The 25786-nt window shown below is 34.2% G+C and overlaps 1 protein-coding gene across 8 annotated transcripts in view; it reads left to right on the forward strand.

Moving 5' to 3' along the window:
- FER (FER tyrosine kinase) overlaps window positions 1–25786 on the forward strand; it is a 423881-nt gene that overhangs the window by 88664 nt on the left and 309431 nt on the right. For all 8 annotated transcript variants that reach the window (XR_010413179.1, XM_064596457.1, XM_064596454.1 and 5 more), the window contains 2 exons: window positions 8913–9035; window positions 21375–21564. Coding sequence is in view for 7 of the 8 variants with exons in the window: in XM_064596457.1 (XP_064452527.1) it covers window positions 8913–9035; window positions 21375–21564 (313 nt within the window). In the remaining variant the exon portion in view is untranslated. The remainder of the gene's footprint in view (window positions 1–8912; window positions 9036–21374; window positions 21565–25786) is intronic.

Raw genomic sequence — 25786 nt, forward strand, 5'->3', positions numbered from 1 at the left:
CTGGTGAAAATGTTAATAGTGCCAAGGTTGAGAAACTCTGCTGTGAACAACAGAATTGGATTTATGGCACAAAATGGATAGTAGAGTTTCTCAATTCTTGTGCAGTGACAAATTTCATTTTTTGATTCCTGTGCTGCTTGGTGAAGGAATATGGCATAAATTACTCCTGTTTTTCTGATCATTGTATTGGTCCCAAGTAATTTATTCATTTAATCATCAGAATATATTTACTGTATATTTAAGGTTGCAAGGGTTAATACCTCCAAGGTATATATGCTAAAATCCATCAATTTATTTTAATAAACACCAAGAAAGAATGAGCATAGAAATATTGGAGTATAGGGCGCGTGGGTGGCTCAGTCGGTTAAGCGACTGCCTTCGGCTCAGGTCATGATCCCGGAGTCCCTGGATCGAGTCCCGCATCGGGCTCCCTGCTCGGCAGGGAGTCTGCTTCTCCCTCTGACCCTCCCCCCTCTCACCTGCTCTCTCTCTCTCATTCTGTCTCAAATAAATAAATAAAATCTTAAAAAAAAAAAAAGAAATATTGGAGTATAATATGGTAAAATTAAAAATAGCTACCTGTTAAAAGCTTATGTAAAATAAGCGATTTTGTGACCAAAGAATAATTTGTCTTATTGCTTTTCAGGGTATAATGAGAACAACACTAGTTATGCGTATAAATCATTATTTCTTAATTATGGTGATGAAGCAATGAAAAAATGTAATAAATTAAGGATAATAAATCTTTGATAATGTGATAGAATATTTAATGGCTTACATCTTACTGAGGCAAAACTTTAGCTACATTTCACTGAACAGTGTCTAAATCAGGATAGGAGTTTAAGAGCAGGTTTCCCTTGAGAATTTTATTCCAAGAATGAATTATACAGTGTGTTTATTGGCACTGTTAAAATAATCTAAGATAATTCCATTAAAAAATTTTATATATACACACGTATGTATATATTTAATATGATACAAAGTCTTGCTTTCCTTTTACCATAATATTAGTGCTTTAAAGTTAAACTAATTTCTTTCTTAATTTATCAATTTTGTTGTTGAATGTGCTGAAACATTATATCCAATAGAAATGAATTAAACAAATGAACAGATAGATAGCTTTGGAAAAATAAATACAAATGACCAATAGTCCTGTAACAATAAAGAAATATCCATTTTTAAAAAGGAAGTTATTCCACCTACCAGATTGGCAAGAATGAAATAATTTGATAATACCCACTGTTATGGAGGGTATGGAGAAATAAGCCCTCTTATAAAGTCTTGGCAGAAAGGTAAATTAGTGTTAGCTTCTTGGAGAATAATTTTGCAACATACATCAAAGTTGTACTTGCTCATACACTTTGAGTTGAAATTTTACTTGTAGAACTTTAGCCTATAGATAAGCAAAGATCTATGTACAAGTGTAAGTAACATGGTGGATTGCCTGCTTCTGAATCCTTACAGCATGACATTACCTCTGTGAAACTGGACGGATTACTTAGTCCCTTTATGTGTCATTTTCCTCAAAAATAAAATGGTAATAATAATGACCCCCAACTCATAGTGTTGTTGTAAAGCTTACATGCATGAATAAATGTAGAATACTTAGAATAGTATTCTAAGCACATAACAAGTTCTAGGTGTTGGTTTTGTTGTTTTTTTTAATTACTGCTTGGGGTGGACTCCAAGTGCAATGCTTAGTTTTTCATGGGCTTTTGGAAATACTTGAGGTCTGAAAACTTTTTGTTTGTTCCTAAATATGAAAAGAAAATTATGTTACAAGCTGTATTATGTCACTTTCATTAATTATTAAATTTGGTAAAAACAAAAATATTTCAAAATTCATAAGTTAGTTTTTTTTCTTTTAGTTAACATACAGTGTTATATTAGTTTCAGGTGTACAGTATAGATTTTAATATCTGCATATGAATGTGGATTTCTGAGAAACCACATTTTAATATATATGATACTAATTTCGATAGAGGCCAAGGACTAAAAAGGTCTTAAAACAGTCCTTTTGTTTTGGCAAAATACTGGAAACACCCTAAATATTCATCTATGAGGGGTTTGTTGAATTATGGTATATCCTTACTATATCCACAATTTTTCTAGATTATACAGGTTTTACTCTATTTTAAATAGAGTAAAGATAGGTTTATATATGCTTTTATGGAAAGATCTTCAAAGTATACAATAAAAGGCAAAAGCAAGTTATACAGTAATATTTATGGAATGAGTCTATTAATAAAATAGTACATATATATGTTTGTATACATGTAGATCATATGTCAGAATGGAGGTGAATGGATGAGGTGAGTAGGGAAGCTTTTTGGGGCCAATGTTTATAATAATGTTAAATAAATGTGGTTTTATTTCTCTCATCTTTGCAGTTTTATTGTAGCATGACTCTCTCCAGAATATTAGCTATTTGTTTTTCCTCCCATTGTGTCACTTCCTGTCCTTTCACTAAACATTTGTTCCCCAATCACATTGCTCTAAATAGTTTTAGAATAGAACACTCTCAAAAGTGTTCTTTGAAAATGCCAATGTTTTATGGCCTGTGCTTCCCCATGTTCTACGTTTTTCCTGAGCCCATTTAAGAGCTGTAATAAGAAATAGTATAGGAAAACTTCAAAACTGTTTGTTTGTTTTGCATTCCTTTATGTTTGTTTCAGTGATCTGGTGACCCTGTCCTTTGTGAAAGGGTACATTAGTTTGGAAGTGAGAATCATTAGTATTTGACTCTGGAGAATTCTTCTAATAATGCAAGTCATACTGGCAGTCTGCCAGACTGCTGATTCATAGTGACTGTGAAACAGAGAAAAAAATGGACTACATTTCTCTTGGACTCTTCAGAATTTTTGGCTAAATGTCGGATGTTACAGATGATTAATTAACATCTTTGTTGAATGAGCAAGTGAATGAAGAGGGTTTTCTGGAGAGATTTCAGGGAGTTTTTGAATAGTAGATGTCATCATCTCTGGCTTTATGTTAGGATCAGTAAAGAAACTTTAAAAAATGCTGATGTCTGGGGCGCCTGGGTGGCTCAGTTGGTTAAGCGACTGCCTTCGGCTCGGGTCATGCTCCGGGAGTCCCTGGATCGAGTCCCTGGATCGAGTCCCTGGATTGAGTCCCTGGATCAAGTCCCGCATCGGGCTCCCTGCTCAGCGGGGAGTCTGCTTCTCCCTCTGACCCTCCGCCTCTCATGTACTCGCTTTCTCTCATTCTCTCTCTCTCAAATAGATAAATAAAATCTTAAAAAAAAAAATGCTGATGTCTGGGACCTAACCCAAACCAATTAAATCAAGTTTTGTGAGGGCACGGTCTAGGCATGGGGATTTTTTGTAAACTTTCCAAGTGACTTTATCGTGTGGACAGGATTGAAAATCTGTACCATAAACCCAGTAAAATTGTGTGTAGAAATGTATGTGTTACTTTCTGGTGGCAGGTTCCTGCAAATTTTCAGAGGACTTCGACCCAAAATGGCTAAAGACTGCTGCTCTATTTGAATAAGTATCTTTCATATTTAAAGAATGTCTTTTTGTTAAACTTTTCTAATGAGTTTATATTCCTCAAGTTGTATAGTGTCAGGACGCCTGGGTGGCTCAGTCGGTTAAGCATCTGCCTTTCGCTCAGGTCATGATCCCAGGGTCCTGGGATCGAGCCCCACATCGGGCTCCCTGCCCAGCGGGGAGCCTGCTTCTCCCTCTGCCTCTGCCCCTGCTTGTGCTCTCTTTCTCTCTCTGACAAATAAATAAATAAAATCTTTAAAAAAAAAAGTTGTATAGAGTCACGAGAAAAAGTAGTATTTTTACAATAGTCTTACTGGGAATTCCTTTTTGTCTCTGTCTTTTCTTCTCCTCTGCTATACTTCTGGGTCAGTGTTAAATTGTAAGGTGTTTGAAGTTCAAGTAGATGCCCTTTCCCTAAGGTTATATCTTTCACTTTGCTATTCATAAAAAGACTCCTTTTAATTTGGGAAGGGGGCTTTTTTTTTTTTAATTCCTAAATGTAACATACAAATTGTCATTTTTATTAGCAGAAACTTACTGATATATTTAATAATTTCTATTCTTGGTTCCTGCTTATGGTATCATGTAGAGTTTTCTCAGCTAAATGTAGGAGGTTCTGACGTTATTACACAACTAGTATTTATATCCAAAAGAGGGCTTGATGGAAATCTAATGTTATAATAATATTAAATGACAAAGTTACTGCATTTACCCATCTAAATATGTGCCATGAAGCATTTTATCATATTCTCATTATTTGTATCAGCTACATTTATGAAAGTGTGGTATATAGAAGACTTAAACTCAGTATTTGTAGGATTGTTTATTTCCTACTTAGGGGAATTTTTTTTTTTTTTTTTTTTTGCATGGTAGATCATGATGTCATAGAGGGCTGCTTCCTCAGCCTCTGATAATTTCTAACACTGGACACCTGAGATTCTACACCTCTATCACACATGCATTTAAGTTGCATTACCTTCAAGCTGCAATCTGAGGTTGTTTCTTTTGTCTCTGTGATCTACAGCCTCTCTTCTTCCCCTTCATCACCTTTCCCCCATCTGCCTCTGTTTTGAATCACTCTTTGCCAAATGCTAGAAAAGATACTATATTGATTTTAATCATCCATTTATTAAGATTATATATGCAAGTATTTCCTCTCATCTAATCCCTATTTAATTGAATAATTTGGGGCTCAGTAATTTTAGCTCATCAAAATAACTTGAAGAAGATAGATCTATAAAATTGTGAACATTAGAAGAATATATGTGTTTATTACATTGGTTTTGACATTTGGGATAGATGAGGCATCCGTTTGTGACCTGAGCCAAAAAAGGCAGATGCTTAACAGACTGGGCCACCCAGACACCCCTAAATAAGAATTGAAGAATGGTAATTATCTGTGTGGAAAAGTAATTCTTTTGGATTTTATGGGATATGAATTAACAAACTGCAGGCTGTGGGCCATATCCTGCTTGCTACTTATTTTTGTGGAGTCTGTAAGCTAAGAATGCTATTTACATTTTTAAATGTTTAAAAAAACCAACAGAAACATATTTTGTGACACATAATGTGAAGTTTAAACATCAGAGTACATAAATAAAGGTTTATTAGAACACGGCCATGCTCATTCATTTATCTATTGTCCATGGGTGGGTCTATGGGTGATTTCTTGCTACAATGACAGAGTTGAGCATTTGTGACAGAGACCATAGATGGCATTCCCTTCACGTCACACTGCTGCTTCGTGCATTACAGATCCTAGGGACATTGTTCTAACTCAGTAGCATTTTGAGTGCCGCACATATTGCTCTATTACAGCATTTGAATGGCTTTTTGTTATCAGCCCATGCTAATCATGTCAAAACCAAAAAAGAGAATAGATTTTGAATATTACACCTTTTAAAATTTTTTAAATTTTAATTCCAGTGTAATTAACATATAAGTGTTATATTTGTTTCAGGTGTACGATAGAGTGATTCAACAATTCTATATATTACTCGGTGCTTATCAAGATAAGACACAGTAGAGTGTGGATTATTTTGTTATTCAATTAGATGGCAAAGTATTGTGTTTATTATGTAATGACACTATGGCGGTGCTAAATGATACAATATATGTTGACATTACCAGTCTAAATACTCATTTCAGTATTACCAACTTGCAGGAGAGCACTAGTGAGAAAAATTATAAAATTTAAAATGGAGGGGCACCTGGGTGGCTCAGTCGGTTAAGCGTCTGCCTTCAGCTCAGGTCATGATCTCAGGTTCCTGGGATCGAGCCCCGTGTCGGGCTCCCTGCTCAACGGGGAGTCTGCTTCCCCTCCCCCTGCTCCTGCTCGTACTCTTTCTCTCTCTTTCTTAAATAAATAAATAAAATCTTTAAAAAAATTTTTAAATGGAATACCTCAGCACAGCAGACTTTTTTTAGAAAAATACGAAAATGAGGATGCAACCAAAATAAGTTTCTGGGTGGCTCATTTGTTATCTGAACAGGGAAAGGCATTTACCACTGGTGAATTAGTGTTTCACTGTGGTAACTAAGGAAATAGGAAATATGTCTAGAGAAAATAAACTTAGTCTGTAGTCTGTTAGTCTTTCAGTGAGAACATTCACTTGAAGAGTGAGAAGATTGGGAGCTACCTCTTTAGTTAATTTAAAAAATAAATGATTTCAAGTGGCTTTCCCTGTCTCTTGATAAGTCAGCAGGTGTGATCAAAACTGCTCAGTTGTTTGTTTGAGGAGTCAATGCCAAGTCTGACGTGACTGAAGAATTTCTCTCTAGGAATAGTTTTTGTGGCTCAACTACAGACAAGAATATTTTCAAAGAGATCGAGAAAACACTAATTCAATACAAACTGAAGTGTTACAAATGATGGTGTTAAAAATGTGTGGATCAGAAAGAGGCTTAGTTGAACAAATTTACAAAGCTTGTGAAAATGTTAGGTGTTTACCTAGTATGATTATTCATTGTATTTTTCATAAGGAGGCACTTCATGGAAAAATATTTGAATCTAAACATGTGTTCTTAAACTAATAATGTCAGTAATGGCCTTCATTTGCTCTCAAGGACTTGACCATCATCAGTTCCATGAATTTTTTGTCAAAAATTGAAATTGAATGTCCCCACTTGCCCTATCTTGTAGGATTTTGATAAGTTAGAAGTAGTAAAGTTTTATTGTGATTTTTTTTTTTTTGATGTCAGAGCCAAGACTGAAATTTTTCTAAATCAGAATTTCCCTCAACCACTGTTATTCAACACTGAATTCCAAAAGCTTCAGAAAAATTAGCTTGTGCTAAAGACTTGAATATTTTCCTAATATATTCAACCTAAAATTACAAGATAATACAGTGCTTATATGCAGAATTTATACTGTAGTAAAAATCATTTAGATGACAACTAATGTTACTTGAATCCCAGGTAATGGCAGGCTATTGTATATACTTCCTGTGCCATCAAACATTAAAACGTGAAGCAAGATTACCATTCCCACCAAATTTGTAGCTGATGTATTTTCTAAGCTCAAACTACATTTCTAACAGTGAGTTTTGGACCTCTGTACAAGTATTTCAGCATTTCAAAAATCCATTCAACTGTGCAATTAAGGAGTTCCCACCTAACTTTCAGTTAGGAGTGATGAGTCTGCAATGTAATGACATGCTAAAAAGCATGCAATGTAATTTTATAAATGCCTTCTAAGCTGTAAATATACTCAAAGTCATATGCTTATGATTGTTATTGATATTTGGCAGTATCCATCTATGTGAAAAGATCCTTTCAAAGATGAAATACATGAAATCTCATTATATATCTGCTTTAACAAATGAACATTTACATTTGATTTTGATGATGAGCACTAACTTTGAACCCCAATGAAGGGAAAAATTATTACCTTCAAAAGATTTCTGTCCTCATTAATACACCGGTGTTACGATGAATTGTACCCAATTATTATTATATTTTGAATTTTTCAATGAGATATTTGTATTTGTTTTCTCTTTGTTATGTTAGTACCTACGTAATATCCTTGATTTTGTCTCTTGATGGCAAAGCCTAAAATATTTATTTTCTAGACCTTTACAGAAAATGTCTGCTGAGTCCTATTGTAGGGAATGCTGCCAATTTAACCCATTAGGCTGTCTGAATCAACCTTGTCAATCAGTGGAACAATAAATAATGCAGTACTCTCACATTTTAAGCAGGACTGTCGTTTTATCAAGTTTGTTTTTTGCTGTTCTCATTTATAGTCTTAGTTCAAGTTTGGTATTTGGTTTGAATGAGTGACTGGGAAAGATTTGGAAATATGTGAAATATTAGAAGGCAGGTGACATGTTAAAAGGATATTGTGATTAAGAGACACAAAAAAGTCACACAGAAGAAGGCAGCTGGATTTGTTGGTTGGGGTGGATTAGGTTGTGTGTTTAGGAGATAAATATATTTAGTAGAAACTCATAACTTTTGTTTGGTTGATTAGGAGCTATTTTCTGTTTAATCTTGAGAAAAGCTAATAAAGATTTGTGTCATGGTGTAGAAGGTCACCCATAAATTGCTATGCTGCTGCAATTATATTTTAAGAAAGAGATCATAAGAAATGTTTTTTTTCTTCAATTTATGTTGCAGTCATAGAGAAAAAGAGATGTCAGAAAAATTACTTGAGGCAACTGTAACCCTTTTCTGTTTTTTTATTTTTTTAATTAGCCCAAATGTCACAATGAATGTGACAGTATTGGAAGTTTATAATGTATGGATTTTTAGGAAGATACATTTCTGCAAGAGTGCTATAAGATTTAGATAATGATGGCCAATGGTTTGAGGATAGAAAAGTTTCTGTATAAGTACTGAAAACTTGTTACTATCTACAATTGTTTTTGGCTTTTGTGTCTTTAAATAACATTAAGTCTTTAAAAATTATCCAGCTAATGCTTGCAGATGATAAAATCCATAAAACCTTACAAAAGGGGGTACAGTGGAAATCAAAGCTTTCCTTTTTATAGATCCCATTTGTACCTTCCTGTGTTAATTGGTGAAAAAAGTTCATGTATCTTTCCAGAATGTATATACAAGCATATCCATGTATATAAATTGTTTTCTTGACTTAAATGGGCTTATTCTATGCATACTTTTTTGCATTATCCTCTTTTCTTAATATATATGAAATATAGTGAACAGTGTTTTAATGCTTACATGTAATAAAATTTAATGTAGTTATTTATAGATGGGCATTTATTTTCAGTTTTTTCCTATTGCTAGGGGTGGAACTGAAATTTTACTTTATTTTAAATTAAATTACATGTGGCTACCGTTTTGGACATCACCATCTTAGATGTATGAATGCTCAGGGTGTGTGCATAAAGTGAATGTAACTAACTTACTGATTTATAATGAGGAAACTGTTCATTCTAGGTTGAAAACTTTAGCAGAGGAACTTATGCAGACACAGCAGATGCTTTTAAACAAGGAGGAGGCTGTCTTGGAGCTAGAGAAGAGAATTGAGGAATCTTCTAAGACCTATGAAAAGAAGTCTGAGTGAGTAAAACAAAAATAATTTGCAGGAAGAAAGTTTAATTGATTTAATTTTACAGAATACTTCAGTTACATGTTATCATGGATGTAAAATTTCTAGAAGCTGAAATTTCATTTTCAGTGTAAAACTTAGTGTCATTGAGTTACTTTCTAGGACTCTGGAAAAATGATCTGGGCTTTGTCAATATAGTGGACTGATCATGTCTCAATGTTTTAACAGTTTGAACTATTTTCTGAAAAATCCTGTTAAAAATTGTCTTTATTCCCCTTATCAGTGTCCACCAGATTTCACTGTGCATTCCTTGTTGAGAAAGTGGCAGATTAGTGTTATCTAAAATTGGCTTCTCTGTGTTAGAAGGAAGCAAACACACCTAGAGAAAATAGCAATCTGCTTCACTTATAAAAATCCCTTTAAGATTTGCTGTGCTGATTGTCTTATTTCGCTCAGCATAACACCCTCCAGTTCCATCCACATCGTTGCAAATGGCAAGCTCTCATTCCTTTTGATGGCTGCATAATATTCCATTGTATATATATACCACATAGAGGGGCGGGGGGTGGGAGGATGGGTTAGCCTGGTGATGGGTATTAAAGAGGGCACGTTCTGCATGGAGCACTGGGTGTTATGCACAAACAATGAGTCATGGAACACTACATCAAAAACTAATGATGTAATATATGGTGATTAACATAACAATAAAAAATCAAAATAAAAAAAAGATTTGCTGTGCTGTTTTGTCTTACTTTCATTTTTCTTGCTGACTTCTGGATCTGTAAATATCCTACTGGATCCTCTTACTTGGGTTGTTTTCACTAATTATGTTTTCTGCTGTTTTAACGTTTACATTTTGATCTATAATTTAAAATCTATGTTTTGGCTTCGGTTATTGCTGGCATCTCCAACAGATATAACTAGTATGGTTTCTCTACTGACTGGAGCGTATGAATTTCTTGCTATCATTCTCTCATAATTGGCTTGGTTTAGCAAGATTCTTAAGGAAATTGTGATGTGTCGGATTTCTCTGGTCTATACTTGCTCTTTCTATATAACATCTCAAATATTCTCCACTTCTCTCAAGTCTCTGATCCTCTCATCTCCCCCATTATAGACAGCGGATAGACCTCTTCTACATTACAGAAAAATTAGAATCATCAGGTTGTAATTCTGTTATTTTCTATGACTAGATATGCACATCCACTGCATTTGTACCCATTCTCTGTACTTGATTCCTTAGAGGAACTGCTCCTTGTCCTAAGTCTACTTCTTGGGCCCGTTTTTTGTATCTTGTCATCTCATACTTTCTCAGAAATTTTACATTATTTGTCATATTATGTTCATCTTTTCTTCTTAATTGAGTCCAGTGCTCACTTTTTAAATATGCTTATGTCTTGACTCTTAAAAACCATTTCCACCCCGGATAACCCTTCTGTATTCATATTTTCCCCCAACTGCCTTTGTCTTCTGTTTTTTTAGTCATACTTGTGCTAAGAGTAATTATGCTTGCTCATTTGTTCAACTCCCACTTAGTTCTCAACCCACATATATCTAGCTTCTGCCCCATCACCATTGGAATAGGTATCTGTAAGATCTCCAATGACCTATACATTGCTAAATTTAACAAGTATCTTACGTGACCTCCTCTCAGGATCTGATTTTGTTGACTACATGTTTCTTCTTTTCCCTTGGTATTTGGGACCAGATCTTTTGCCTGTCTTTCTGGCAACTCCTTTATAAACTCATTCTCCTCCACTCAGCCAATCCATTTTGGAGTTATTTGAGGAATGGCCCTAGGCTTTATTACTCCCCTCTCTGTATTCTCTCTCTAGGTGGTTTCCTGAAGATGACCCACATTTGTTACTCTTGCTCAGATTTTCCCTCTGAACTCAATGGCCATGTGGTCAATTGCCTACTTGACATGACTTCTTGGATGTCTTAGAAGTACCCTAAATTTCCCATGTCTAAGACTGAATTAAAAATCTCAATACAGCTTAACCCAATTCATTCTTAGTATTCCTTATTTCAGTGAATGGCAACACCATCTATTCTATTACAGAGCTCAAAATATTAGAGGCCTACCTCTCCCACTTATACTATGACTCCTTATTATAACTTGGCGTTAAATATTATATTGGAATCTATGAGCTTTTTAAAGATGAGAACAGGAAAATTTGAGTTGCTCTGGGCATTCCCTTAATAAATCTGGAAAATTTCAGTATTGCATCAACAGAAGATTCTATTTGGATCAAAAATAAAATTTATCAACCATTGATGATATTCAAAAAAATGATATTCAAAAAAAGAAATATATTTTGCTTTTCGGTGTTTGGGAATAATTTCTTCACATGTTTACAGATGACCAAGTAGTTTTACTTTTTACAGTTTTGTAAATGCATACATTATAAATGACTCCTGTTTTAAAATTTAGTGGGTATAAAGAAAGACCATTAGATGCCTGACCCTCTCACTAGCATGTCTGACTATACGTTGTTGGAGGAGACAATCTTTAAGTGTTATCTTAATCTAGAAATTGTGAGATTCTTTGATTTTTTGCTATATTTCTTGACTCAAATCTTTGACTCTTCATCTACATAATGAATGTGACCCACTCTCCTACACCTATTTATATTTATCAGGAAATGAGAATGGGGATATAGGAGAGGCGCTTAAAGGGTGGTAGATATGTGGGAAATAACATTTATTGAGTTCTTATTCTGTTCCACATGTTATCTGGATGTTTTATATATATTACCACATTGAATGTTATCTTCACTATGCCTTTTGTGTATTTGCCTGTATTTTACCTGTGTGACTTAGAGAATTTTAAAAAATTACAATTACATACCTAGTCAGTGGTAAAAAAATGCATGAGTTCCTGACTCCACAGCATATGTCTTTTTAATCACAGCTTGATCTTATTATTTTAAGTGTTCTTATGAGAGTCAGTTAAAAGGGATAAGTGTGTCAAGCAGTTCAGGGGATGAGTCCTGTTTAACCCAAATTCTGTTAACCCTTTGTTATTGTGATGTTTTTATTGTTAGCTTCATGGCGTAATCTTGAAAATGTTAAGTACATTTATATAACTAAGCAGTAATTGTGAAATCTCATTAATTTAGCTATTAGTAGGGTTGAAGTTTGTCTTTGACTTATATGTTAAAATATTTTGCTAAACAAATAACCTGAAATTATTTTCTACTGAAAATGTTTGTGCTTTTCAGTTTCTTAATAATTCATAAACATTTCCTTTTTTGGTGTATGTATGTGTATAAATCTACATACATATTTAAATACACTTATATAATTGAAAGCAATTTTAATCTAGTTTTAGAAATAGATTTACAATTTTTTTACTGGACAATACTTTTTTAGCTTCATATACTGTTAATTGGAATAATAAAACAATAAAACAGAACTACAGTTCTTAACAAATGCTAAAACTATCCTATAAGTTAGATATCTACACTCTTAAATTACTGCAATTATGCTGAATTTTTACCTAACAGAAAGCATTAGTGGTTCTGTTGAAATACAACATAATAAGGAGCTAAAGTTAAAACCTTTAAATTTGAGTTTAACATAAATGGCTCTAAAACATTTTATAGTAACAGGGAAAAAATAAATTATGTAAGAAATCACTTGATAGCTTTGATTCCTATAATTGAATAATCTAAAGTGAAAAATAAACTTAAAGAATGGTTTTTATGTGACATTAAATTCAAACTAACGAGTTGAGTTTTAACTTATATAAATGATGCAGGTCTCAACTGAAATGTAGCTGTTGTAGAATTATATTTAAAAAAAAATAGAGTAAAAGGAATAAAACCAACCACTTGAAATGGTATAATTTTAATACAACACAGAGTGTCACTCTAGTATACATAACTTTACTCATTACTTCTAAAGCATATTTATTCAAATGGAAATAATATCAATCTTCTCCTGATTTATGATCCTTGACTACTGAATTAGAAAGTAGTTTATGGGAAAGTACGCCAAGCATGTTATTTATGACTCAGTGGCATGAAGAGCAAGTAATGTTACTATTGGTTTTAATGCTTGGCTTGACTTTCAAAAAGTGAATGATTATTCAATTTTGTGTTGTTTTGTGCCATTATCACCTAATACTTAAAAATATATGTTATAAAATCAAAACTCTTAGAGCCATGCAGAATCTTAAGAGCTCATTTGATCCAACCTCCTTGTCTTTCAAATTATGTGACATGAGGCCCCCAAATTTTAAGAGACTTGCAAAATGTCACAGCTAGCTTATAGTTAAGGTAAGACTTGAGCCGTCTAGGGTATTGTTCTAGTCTGCAAATTCAGGGACCTTTTATTTTTTGTCTTAGGATTTAAAAATTATGTGTGTTACCAAAAAAAAATGTCCTGCCTAAGTAGGGAATTCATTCAATAATATTTATTACATGTCTGTTAGGTGCTGTGAATACAATGAAAGGTAAGATATATTTTGTCCCATATCTCGTGAAGCTTACACTTCCGTGGAGTAGGCTAATACAAATAAGAAATTAACAATTGTGATAAATGCTATAAAATAAGGAGGTCAGATAGAAGAATAATAGAGGAGCACCTACTTAAGATAGGTAGTCAGAGGTCTCACAGAAAGTGGCATTTCTTGCTAGATGTGAAGGACGCCTCCATGTGAAAAATGCATGGAAAGAGTAGTCAGTAATAGGAAGTAAGTTGCACATGCAATGGTCCTGATCCCATCCATGTTTTAAATTTATTTATTTTTTTTTTTAAAGATTTTTATTTACTTATTTGACAGAGAGAGACACAGCGAGAGAAGGAACACAAGCAGGGGGAGTGGGAGAGGGAGAAGCAGGCTCCCTGCCGAGCAGGGAGCCCGATGTGGGGCTTGATCCCAGGACCCTGGGATCATGACCTGAGCCAAAGGCAGACCCTTAACCGACTGAGCCACCCAGGGGCCCCATGTTTTAAATTTATTTATAGCTTCATATATATCTTATGTTATACAATCATTTATTTTCTATAATTTTCTTCTTACTGTAGTATGTATAGCTTGTTTGCTCTATGGTATTATAAGCATAAAAATAATTGTATGGTATGTGGTATAGTGATTATAGCAATACTTTTAAAAAAGTAACTATTAAACAAAAGCAAGATGTTAATTATGTGAAATTATATCATTATACATTAAACTCAGTGAAATTAATTGTTAGAAGCTAATGTTGCTCATTAATTTCATGATTAGACATGTTGATTAAAAAAAGGTAGGACTAGAGCTATACAACAGGACATATACCTCCCCAGCAAATCTCATTGTTCTTCAAAACCACCAAACTAAAAACTAGGAAATGTATATTTTAACCTAATTCCTGCTATTAGGATAGTGTCTCAGAATGACTAAGTGATTGCCAATATGATACAGTTACAATAGATATTTAGAACTCCTGAAGGAGAATAAAAAAGGCTATCCCTAAAACAGAGTATTTAGGAACCCAAGGCATATGAGATTAAAAAACCTCACCTCACCAGAGGAAGTGTGATGCAGCAGCAGTGATATGTATTTTTAATTAAATTTTTTATTTTCAGATAATTATAGATTGACATATAGTTGTAAGAATCAAGACAGAGAGGTCCCATGTACCCTATACTCAGTTCTCCGCAGTGGTAGCATCTTGCAGAACTATGATATAATATTATAATCCAGATATTGACATTGACACAATAATGGTACAGAACATTTCCATCATTGCAAGGGTCCCTCATGTTGTATTTTTATAGCTACACTGCCTTCTATCTCACACCCTTTTCCTAACCCCTGGCAACTGTTAATATGTTCTCCATTTCTACAATTTTGTCTTTTCAAGAATGTTATGTAAATGGAATCACACTGTATGCAATCTCTTGAGATTGGCTTTTTACATTCATTGTAATCCATCCAGGTACTTTCATTCCTTTTTATTGTTAAGTAGTATTCCATGGTGTGGTGTTAGTTTTCTAGGACAGCCATAACAAAGTACTGCAAACCTGGTGGCTTAAAAAATGAATTTATTTTCTCATAGTTCTGGAGACCAAAAGTCTGAAATGAAGTGGCAGGCTGGTTTCTTCTGATGGCTCTGAGGGAGAATCTGTTCCATGCCTCCCTTCTAACTTCTCTAATGGCTGACAAACCTAGGCATTCCTTGGTTTATAGAGGCATCACTTCAATCTCTTTGTACAGTGTTCTGGATACTCTACTCAGTATACAGAGTTTCTTCTTACAAGGACACGCATGACTCATAGAAATTAAAAGCCCATCCACTCCAGTATGACCTCATCTTAATTAATTACATCTGCAACAACCCCATCTCCAAATAAGGTCACATTCTGACATTCTTAGGGTTAGGATTTGAACATATCTTTTTAGAGGATACAATTTAACCCATAACAGAATGGATATTTGGTCTCATCATTCACCCTTTGAAGAACATCTGGTTTCCATTTTTTGGCTATTACAAATAAAGATGCTTCAAACATTCATGGAAGGGTTTTTGTGTGAACATGTTTTAATTTCTCCCCAGCAAATGAAGTTTGCTACCAGCAATGCATGAGTGATCAGTTTCTCCTCATCCTTGCCAGGATTTGGTGTGGTCACCATATTTTATTTGAGCCATTCTCATAAATGTGTACAGATACCTCTTTTTTTTACATTAAGACTTTATTTTTTAGAATAGTTTAAGTTTCACAGCAAAATTGAGGGGAAGGTTCAGAGATTTTCCATATACCCCTGCCCCGACACATGCATATCCCCCCATTATCAATATCCCCCACCAGAGTGTTAACATTTGTTACAGTTGATGAACTTACAATGACACATCATTATCACCCAAAGTCCTTAGTTTAAATTACATTTCATTCTACGGCGCCTGGGTGGCTCAGTCGGTTAAGTGGCTGACTCTCGATTTTGGCTCAGGTCATGATCTCAGAGTCCTGGGATTGAGTACCATGTCAGGCTCCCTGCTCAGCAGGGAATCTGCTTGAGGTTCTCTCTCTCCCTCTGCACCCCGCTCCTGCTCATGCACGTGCATTCTCTCTCTCTCAAATAAATAAATCTCCAGTTATTTATCCTCCAGCCCCCATCTTCAACTGTTGTCAACTGCTGATCTTATTATCTCCATAGCTTTGCCTTTTCCAGAATGTCATGTATTTAGAATCAGACATGCGGTAGCCTTTTCACATTGGTTTCTTTCACTTAATAATATGCAGTTAAGTTTCCTCCATGTCTTTTTGTGGCTTGGTAGCTCATTTGAGGACTGAATAATATTCCATTGTCTGGATAAACCACAGTTTATTTATCCATTCACCTCCTAAAGGACATCTTGGTTGCTTCCAAGTTTTGGCAATTATGAATAAAGCTGTTATATAAACATCTGTGTGCAGGCTTTTGTGTGGACATAAGCTTTCAGTTCCTTTGACCAAATACTAAGGAGTGTGATTGCTTGATCTTATGGTAAGAGTATCTTTAGTTTTTTTGTAAGTAATTGCCAAACTGTCTTTTAAAGTGGCTGCATCATTTTGTATTCCCACCAGCAATGAATGAGAGTTCCTGTTGCTCCATATCCTTGTCAGCATTTGATGTTGTCGGTGTTCTGGGGTTTGGCCATCTCATAAGTGTGTAGTGGTATCTCATTTTTGTTTTAATTTGCATTTCACTGAAGACATATGATATGGGGCATCTTTTCATGTACTTATTTTCCATCAGTATATCTCCTTTGGTGAAATGTCTGTTAAGGTCTTTGACAATTTTTAAATCAGGTTGTTTTTCTTATTGTTGACATTTAAGAGATCTTTGTATGTTTTGGATAACAGTCCTTTATCAGATGCATGTTTTTCAAATGTTTTTTCCCAGTGTATGGCTTATCTTATTCTTCTCTTGACATTGTCTTTCAGAGAGCAAAAGTTTTTAATTTCAGGACAGTCCAGTTTATCAAATATTTCTTTCACAGATTGTGCCTTTAGTGTTATATCTAAAAAGCTGTCACCATACCCAAGGTCATCTAGGTTTTCTCCTATGTATTCTCTAGGAGTTTTATAGTTTATGTTTTGCATTTAGCTCTGTGATTGCTTTTGAGTTAATTTTTATGAATGGTATAAAGTTTTTTTATTCATTTTTTTGCATTTGGATGTCCACTTGTGCCAGCACCATTTGTTGAAAATACTTTTCTTCTTTATGTTGATCATTTTGTAAGACCCCATTTATTATCCAGAGTAAAATAAAGGTGAAGTAGTAGTAATATAGAGATTGTAATTGTCATGAGAAGTCATGATTAAAAATAGAGCTTTTTCGGGGAGCCTGGGTGGCTCAGTTGGTTAAACATCTGCCTTTGGCTCAGGTCATGATCTTAGGGTCCTGGGATCGAGCCTCGAGTTGGGCTCCCTGCTCAGTGGGGAGCCTGCTTCTCCCTCTCCTTCTGCCCCTCCCCCACTCTCTCTCTCTCTCTCCCTCAAATAAATAAAATCTTTAAAAAAAATAAAAAGAGCTTTTTCTCTAAACTACATATGACAAAATCTTTTATTAATTTATTATTTTATTGAACTATAGTTGGTATACAATATTATATTAGTTTTGTGTGTACAACATAATGATTTGACATTTGTATATATTACAAATGATCACTATGACATATCTAGTTACTGTCAACAGCAAAATTATTATAATATTATTGATTAATATTTCCTATACTGTACTTTACATCTTTGTGACTGATTTGTTTTATAACCAGAAGTTTGTACCTCTTAATTCCCTTTCCCTATTTTGCCCATCCCCCTACCCCTCTCCTCTGGCAACCACCAGTTTATGAGTTTGTTTCTGTTTTGTTTTTTAGAGTACATACAAGTGAAATCATATGGTATTTGTTTTTCTCTGTCTGACTTATTTACTTAGCATAATACCCTCTAGGTCCATCCATATTGTCACAAGTGGCAAGGTTTCATTCTTTTTTTATGGCTGAGTAATATTTCATTATGTGGATTTGTATTATATATTTAAATATATTTATATTTTATATATGTGAATAATCTGTATCACAACACACCATACCACATCATCTTTATCCATTCATTATTGATGGACACTTAGGTTGCATCCTTATCTTGACTATTGTAAATAATGCTGCAGTGAACATAGGGATGTAGATATCTTTTCGTATTAGTGTTTTTGTTTTCTTTGGGTAAATACCCAGAAGTGGAATTACTAGATTGTCTGGTATTTCTATTTAAGTTTTTTTTTTTTTTAATTCTAACTTCCTATAATGGTTTAATCCTTCAGAAAATTTGTTTAGTATTTAATGAAGCTAAAACTAATTTATTCACATCCTTCATGTAACACAGTCTCTTTTTTTTTCCTGGTTGAGTAATACTCTTTAATATTTTTCTCCTAAGTCTATATTCTATTTGTTACTGACTACTGCACAGCCATATAACAGTCCTTCTAGTTTTGCCATTTAAAATGGACCAAAAATCGGTATCATTTCTTTTCCTGCTATAACAAATTGCCACAGACTTGGTAGCTTAAAACAACACCAATTTATTCTCCTATATTTCTGGAAATCAGATGTTGGAAATGAATCTATGGCCCTAAAAACAAGTTATTGATGATGCTAATTTCTTCTGGAGGCTCTTGGGGGAACCTACTTTTTCTGTTTTTCCAGCTTCTAGAGATTTTCCTCATGTCTTGGCTCTTGGCCCCACATCAAATGCCTTTCTTCCCTTTTTTTCTTGTCACATTGCCTTCTCTAACATCATCCCTTTTACTTTCCTCTTATCAGGTGCCTATGAATATTGCACTCACCTGGATCTTCTAAAATAACTTCCCCATTCCAGTGTCCTTAACTTCTAAAACTCCCTTTTGCTATGTAAGATAACATAGGCACAGATTCTGGGGAGAAGGATGTAGTCATCTGCTATACAGTTGAAGAGATAACAAAATGTATGTGTTTCACTCCTATTAATGTATTTCTTTGAATTTTGTTCAGCTGTTCAGTTAATATTTACTTTTTTGTAATTGTTGTTCCTTATTTGTCATTCCATATTTTAAGTTTGTAGTTTATTTTCATTCTTTTGATTATCATTATTATTTTATTTTGCATTTTTCCCTATTTATGAAATCTATTTGCAAAAAGCTAATGGTAGCAGTAATGGTTTTAGAGTGTTAGTGTTTTCAAGTATACTTCCCTATTAATTGGTCCACATTGGTGAAATCATTCACCCTCTTTTTGGACTTATCCTACAGATGTACATGATTATGTGTTTTTACCATCATATCTTGTACATTTTAAGTTGTTCCTTATCCTCTTGTTATGTGATTCTTTTGGTAGCTAGGAGATGCAAAGAAGGAACCCTCAAGAAGCTTTAGGTTCATATGGGTGTAATCTTTTCTAGAACCCAGTCCTCATGAATTTATGGTCACAAAAGTGGTTGTTTTAGAAATCAACTTTCTCTGAAGAGATTCACAGAGAAAAAATACGTAACCAATTTATTATGAAAAAAGGCTCACTATCTACTATGCAAACCAGCATGAATTTATCAGGAAATCTGTGTGGATTTAGAACACAGGTCACAGATTGTTGAGTGATGGTGATATAAATGATCATTGCTATTTACTGAATTCTTACTTTATGGTAAGTACCGTGCTAACAGTTTTTCAAGTATTATCTCATTGTATTCAGAACAACCCTGACAATTTGGTATATTATCAATTTTTCCAGTGCTAAAACTGAAGATGAGAAAAACAACATGATTAAGTCATTAAGTTGAATCTGTTCTCATTCAGTATAATTACACTCTTTCCGTTATGCCATGATGATTTTACTTGGGGAGTATTAATGAGCTCTGACAGTTTGGTATATATCCTTCTTCATTACTTTTGCTGTGAACTCCACTGGTTAGAGGGGTTTGTCTTTTGAACATTGCTAGGTTTCTGGTAAAAATAATCTTACTCGGGGCGCCTGGGTGGCTCAGTCATTGGGCGTCTACCTTTGGCTCGGGTCATGGTCCCGGGGTCCTGGGATCGAGCCCCACATCGGGCTCCCTGCTCCGCGGGAGGCCTGCTTCTCCCTCTCCCACTCCCCCTGCTTGTGTTCCCTCTCTCGCTGTCTCTCTCTGTCAAATAAATAAATAAAATCTTTAAAAAAAAAATAATCTTACTCATTAGTTCTATTTTTCCCAAATTTCACTCAGTTCTCTACCTGAGTTCTACTTTTGTTAGGATACTCACCTGAAACTCATTGCAGTATAGTGAGGAGATTATAGCTTTCATTCACTGAAGTTGTACCCTGCTCAATTTGATTGGAATTGAGTTTTCAAAATATTGATCAGCATCATATTTATAAACAAGTCTCTCTTAGTGGGCATTCCTTCTGCCTATGATTACTTATTCCATTAATATTAATCCGTGTAAGTTCCAATTTAAGGAGGTAACATTTTCTGATCTTATTCTCCAGTTTTGAAATTTTCCCCTATTGACAATCTATTGTTGCTTACATATTAATAACCTATTTTCAGTGGTACATGACACAGTTCTTTAATATATTAATATACCATGTATGAAGTGTTTCCAGAAGGTATTCCTTGCCACCACTACCTGTTTTCTTGTAGCTTTAATGTGGTTGAATTAGTTTGAAATTCCCTTTAGGGCAGATTTCAAGGGGTAAAAGGTCACAATAAGGCGACGTGTGGCCTATGTAGTTCTCTAAAGAAGAAAACATGAAGTCAATTATCTTTGTAGTTGTGGTATTGGAAAGATCTGGGGACTTGTGTTGTGCTCATTTCCTCAATGACAGCTCAGGCCTCAGTCCTTAGAACAGTTTTCACCAACTCTAAAAACATACCCCTTGTAATATAAACACAGCTTTGTCCCAGGTTGTCACCTTGATTTGATTTATCTTTCCCGAGGCACAAATCTGACTTCAACTATATTCCATTTGAGATTTGAAATAAATTGAGATTCTGCTTCAGTCATATTACTTCATTTTAGGTTCCACACTTCTCAGTCTAAGTGTCTGTACTCTGTGAGGTAGATGGCTTAGCTGTAGAATAAAATGAATGCCGTAGATTATACTATATTTGAAAGCATCCTGAATTTGGTTTTTGCTTCCAAGTATTTTCTTCCATTTTGTTTTTTTTTCCTTCCATTTTGTTAATGCTAACATTTAGTAACTTTTGTGATGACTTGAAAGCTATTTAGTTTTACAATTCTAATGATTCTGAAGAACTGTTACAAAGATGAAAATGAAATAGAAGCATAATATACCTATGTAGTTTCCTTTAAAATCTTATTTCTTAAAGAAGTTGAAATAATTTATGTTTAATATGTTCTCTTTCAGTATTGTGCTTCTGCTAAGTCAAAAACAGACACTTGAAGAGCTGAAACAGTCAGTCCAGCAGCTGAGATGCACTGAGGCAAAGTTTATAGCACAGAAAGAATTACTAGAGGAAAAAGTACAAGAAAATGATGGGAAAGAGCCACCTCCAGTAGTAAATTATGAAGAAGATGCACGATCAGTTACATCTATGGTAAGCCAAAAAGTAATCAAAAGAGAAACTTAAAAGAGTAGTATCTAGATAATAAGTGAAAACAAAAATTAATTCTTTTGCTGTGACAAATTATTACTCTTGTTAATATGCAGGTCCTATTAAACTTGTCTGTAAATGCAAAGTGGACTTGTCAGTCACCTCAGGTCACCTGGAGAACACTTCAGGAACCAACTGGTTCCTGAGTGAAGAGTCTTTCCTCTGTAGAGTCAGAGGAAAAAGCTCTTCTCTTGCTTTCAAAATTGAATGAAAGACTGCAATATTTTTATTGCTGGGAGACAGCAGGAAGGGAGGGTGTTATTCTTAAGATAGAAGTAAGAAATAAGGAGAAAGCTATTTATTATTATTTTCTTCTTAAGAACAGTAGAATCTTACTTACCTGAGATTGATGATGTGTTTATTGTTTGATATTACAAACGTTTGATTTTGTTTAAAAATAGATTTTTTCTTATGAATATTCTTAAACTATAATAAACACATTCAAATTCACCAACTAGAAATTCAACTTCATTTTATATAGTTTCATTAGCTGTTTAAGAATGCCTAGTATAAATACTTCCCCTTCCCTTTCCCTATCCTTTCTCCTTCCCCCTCCCTTCTTTCCCTTTTTCCTTCCTTCCTTCCATCTGAAGTTGGTGGTTCTCACCAAGACGGCAGTTTTGCCCTCCAGGGGACATCTGGCAATATCTCCAGATATTTTTGGTTGTTACAGTTGGTGGGTACTATAGTAGTATCTGATGGGTAGAGGCCACTGAGCCACTGATGCTTCTAAGCATCCTATAATGCACAGGACAGCCCTTGCCTTCACACTCCCAACAAAAAAGTATTCTACCCAAGATATCAGTAGTGCCAAGGTTAAAAAAGCCCGAGCTCTGTCCTTGGCTTTTTCTGTGAGTAGCTGAACGTAGTCCATAAATAGAACTATCATAGTTAATGATGCTATAGCTGATATTTTAGTCATTTTTAGCTTATGTGGTTCTAAATAGTACAATTTGATTGTTAAACGTATTCAGATGTCTCCATAGGAAAAAAAGGCAGTATTTGAAAATGTGATAAATGTGGAAATGAATATGAAGGATTTAAATTACTCCTTTTCTGTCCTACCAGATAATAAGGATTTTCCTATATGTACCATGGGCCCTTTCTTGATTCTTGATAACTATCTGGTATATGCATTTTTTCAGAGGAATTTTGAAGTTTATTCTTTTACTTGGGTTTTAAAAACCTTAGCTAGTAAATCTTTTGTACCCCGAGTGTAGTTTACAGTACTTCCTTGTCTCCATGTGGGTGTGGAATTGGTTACTTCATAGCTTGATTCAGTGGCAGACAGTTTTAGAACTGGCTGTCTAGTTTATTTTAATTAATTTTGTGTGCAGATCACCCCTATTGTCATTATTATTATGACAAAACAAGATACTCAAGTCACTAGATGACAGCATATCCTCATTTGGTAACTATGGCTAAAAACTAGAATTTGAAAGTTAAAATATAACAGTTCATCAGTTCTTATTTCATTAAAGACTTGTGATCATTTGCAGTTTTATCTTTCATAATCATTGAAGAAAAACTTTTTCAACAAATGAATAAATAATGTTTCAGAGAGACTGTATAGTACAGCTTATGAGAACAGACTGCTTTCGGGCACTTTTAAACTTTCTCTTGTACCCATTATTACATGATGGTGAATAACACTTTGGAAATTTTTAGAGTGATGTCACATACTTCATTTTATTCAATTTATTTTAAATAGTTGAAATGTTAATTATAAATATATCTTATCTATTCATTGAGGCAATGCCTTTAGTCAGTCTTTAAGGAATTTACAATGGAATGCCAAAATATATGTAGTTTAAAGTAATAAAATAGCATTTTATAAATCAATAGGGCATTCCCCAAATTGATGTCAATTAATGAGATTTTACAGTATGTTTTATAAAACAAGTAAAAATACTTGCCATACAGTGTTTTTAAAACTTACAATACTCTCACATATTATCAGTGAAATTTTTGCCTAATTCAGTCTTTTCAATTAATAAGAATATTACTTTTTAATTTATTAAAAATCAGTAAAAATATTAAAGCTTTAAATAGTTTTTTCCCAAATGACTATTTAAGGATTGTTTTATGAATAGCATTACAAGAAAAGCCTGAAATTAACTTAAGTAGTTCCATTGGTATTTCTTTTTTATAAATTCCATCCTTATAAGTGTCTAAAAAATTTCTACAAGGCAAATTTAGTTGAATGTGTCAGAATTGGAAGAACTAAAAATTAAATTATAATATCATTGAAAATCATGAAAACTTGACCTAAATATTATTTAAGAATAAGAGAAACAGTTAACTATTTTCTGTGATCCTAATTAATGGCAGTGTTAATCAGCACTCTCACTCTTCAGTGGTGAATGCTTTTGTGGAAGAGTGCCTTAAGGAACTGTATCACTAAGATGGGCCATAGATTCTTTTTTTTTTTTTAATTTTATTTTATTATGTTCTTATAAAATTTTAAGGTGATTCAAATGTGTAATCAGAGTTAGGGTTGTATAGTCAGGTTCTTAGGTGCATTGATGTTTATTTTGGCTATATAATTCAGTAAGAATGAAAGGCCATCTATTAATTTATAGAAATCTAAAAAAAATTGTGGAGGCAGATAATATAATCATCTCTATCAGGAGAAGTCATCCTCCTAATGTTGTGTTTTTTAAACCTACGTCTAATTTTGGTCAAAATATCAAGGAGAAAATGATGAATATTAAAAATTACACAGTAATTCTCTATTGTCTGGGCCTAAGTATGTTTCATTTATTCATTCAAGAAATATTTATTGAGCACCTACTATGTGTCAAGCACATTTCTAGATGATTGAGATACGTCAGTGAATAAAACTAATAAAAAAAAAATCTCTCAGAGATTACAATCTGTGGTGAGTGGCAGTTAATAAAAAAAGTAGTAAATTATATATTATATTAGAAGATGGTAAATGCCAAGGAATAGAATCAGAGCAGGGTAGAGGGAGGGTTGGGTGTCTAGAGGCTGGGACACAATTTAAATCCAAGTCAGGATAAGCATCATTGGGAAGTTGACATTGGAACAAAGACTGGTAACAAGGAGCTACTAAATCCCTTAATTTCTGGGGAAAGAGCATTTCAGTTAGAGGGTGCACCTGTTGCAAAGGCTATAGTGCAGGAGCATGTTGGACTAATCAAGGTGTGGTTAAGGAAGTCTAAGTAGAGGGGAAGATGAGACTATAGGAAATGAGATTGGAGAAGTATTAGAGAACAGATCTTGGGTCTTTGTGGACCATAATTAAGGATTATGGCTTTTCTCTGAGTAAAGTGGGGAGCCACTGGGTTGGAGAGTAGTAACAGAGGAATGATATGCTTTGACTTTTTATTTAAATGGATTACTGTGGCAACTATGTGGAGAATTACTTAAGGGGAACAAGGATGGAAGAATGAGATTATTGCAATAACCCACATTATGGAAGATTACAGTTTGAGCAAGGATGGTCATAGCAGGGGAAGTAGCAAGAAGTGTTTTGCTTCTGGATATATTTTGAAGGTTGACCACAGGAGATTTCCTATGGATTAAATGTGAGGTATGAGAGAATAGTCAAGGATGATTTTAACATTTTTAGCAGGAGAACTAGAGGAATGAAATTGTTTTGAGTGGAAAGATTATATGTAGAGCAGCTTTGAAAAGAAAGAGCAAGACTTCAGTTTGTCTTTCTAAAAAAGTAAGTCTTTGTCAAAATTTGGTATTTGGGCCACGAGTTCAGGAGTATGATTTGGACTGGAGATAGAAATTTGAGTTGTAGGTATCAGATGGTATTTCAAATCATTTGACTATAGGTGGTCACCAAGTGAGAGAGGATAGAGAGGAAAAGAGAAACAAGGACTGAACTCTGGGGAACTTCAAGTTAGGTGGTCTAGAAGAGGAGGATCTAGTAGGAGACTAAGGTTGCCAGTGAGCTAGTAGAAAATCAAAAGAATTTGGTGTCCTCAAATTGTTCTGAGGAGAAATGAGTTCCAGAATCTGGGACATGCTGGGTTAAGACAAAAGAAACCTTTGTACTGACTGCTGGAATTTTCTAAACTTTTCATATCCAATGCCTAGGAGGGGAAATATCGCATGGAATGCAGTGTCTCTGAAAATATTGATCCAATTCCTTTTCAAAGAGTGTCTTGAAGGGAGCACAGTGCAATGG

Source organism: Mirounga angustirostris, unplaced genomic scaffold (assembly GCF_029215605.1).
Source record: "Mirounga angustirostris isolate CCGP_5_RB_7025 unplaced genomic scaffold, mMirAng1.0.hap1 SCAF_7, whole genome shotgun sequence".
NCBI classification, from domain to species: domain Eukaryota; kingdom Metazoa; phylum Chordata; class Mammalia; order Carnivora; family Phocidae; genus Mirounga; species Mirounga angustirostris.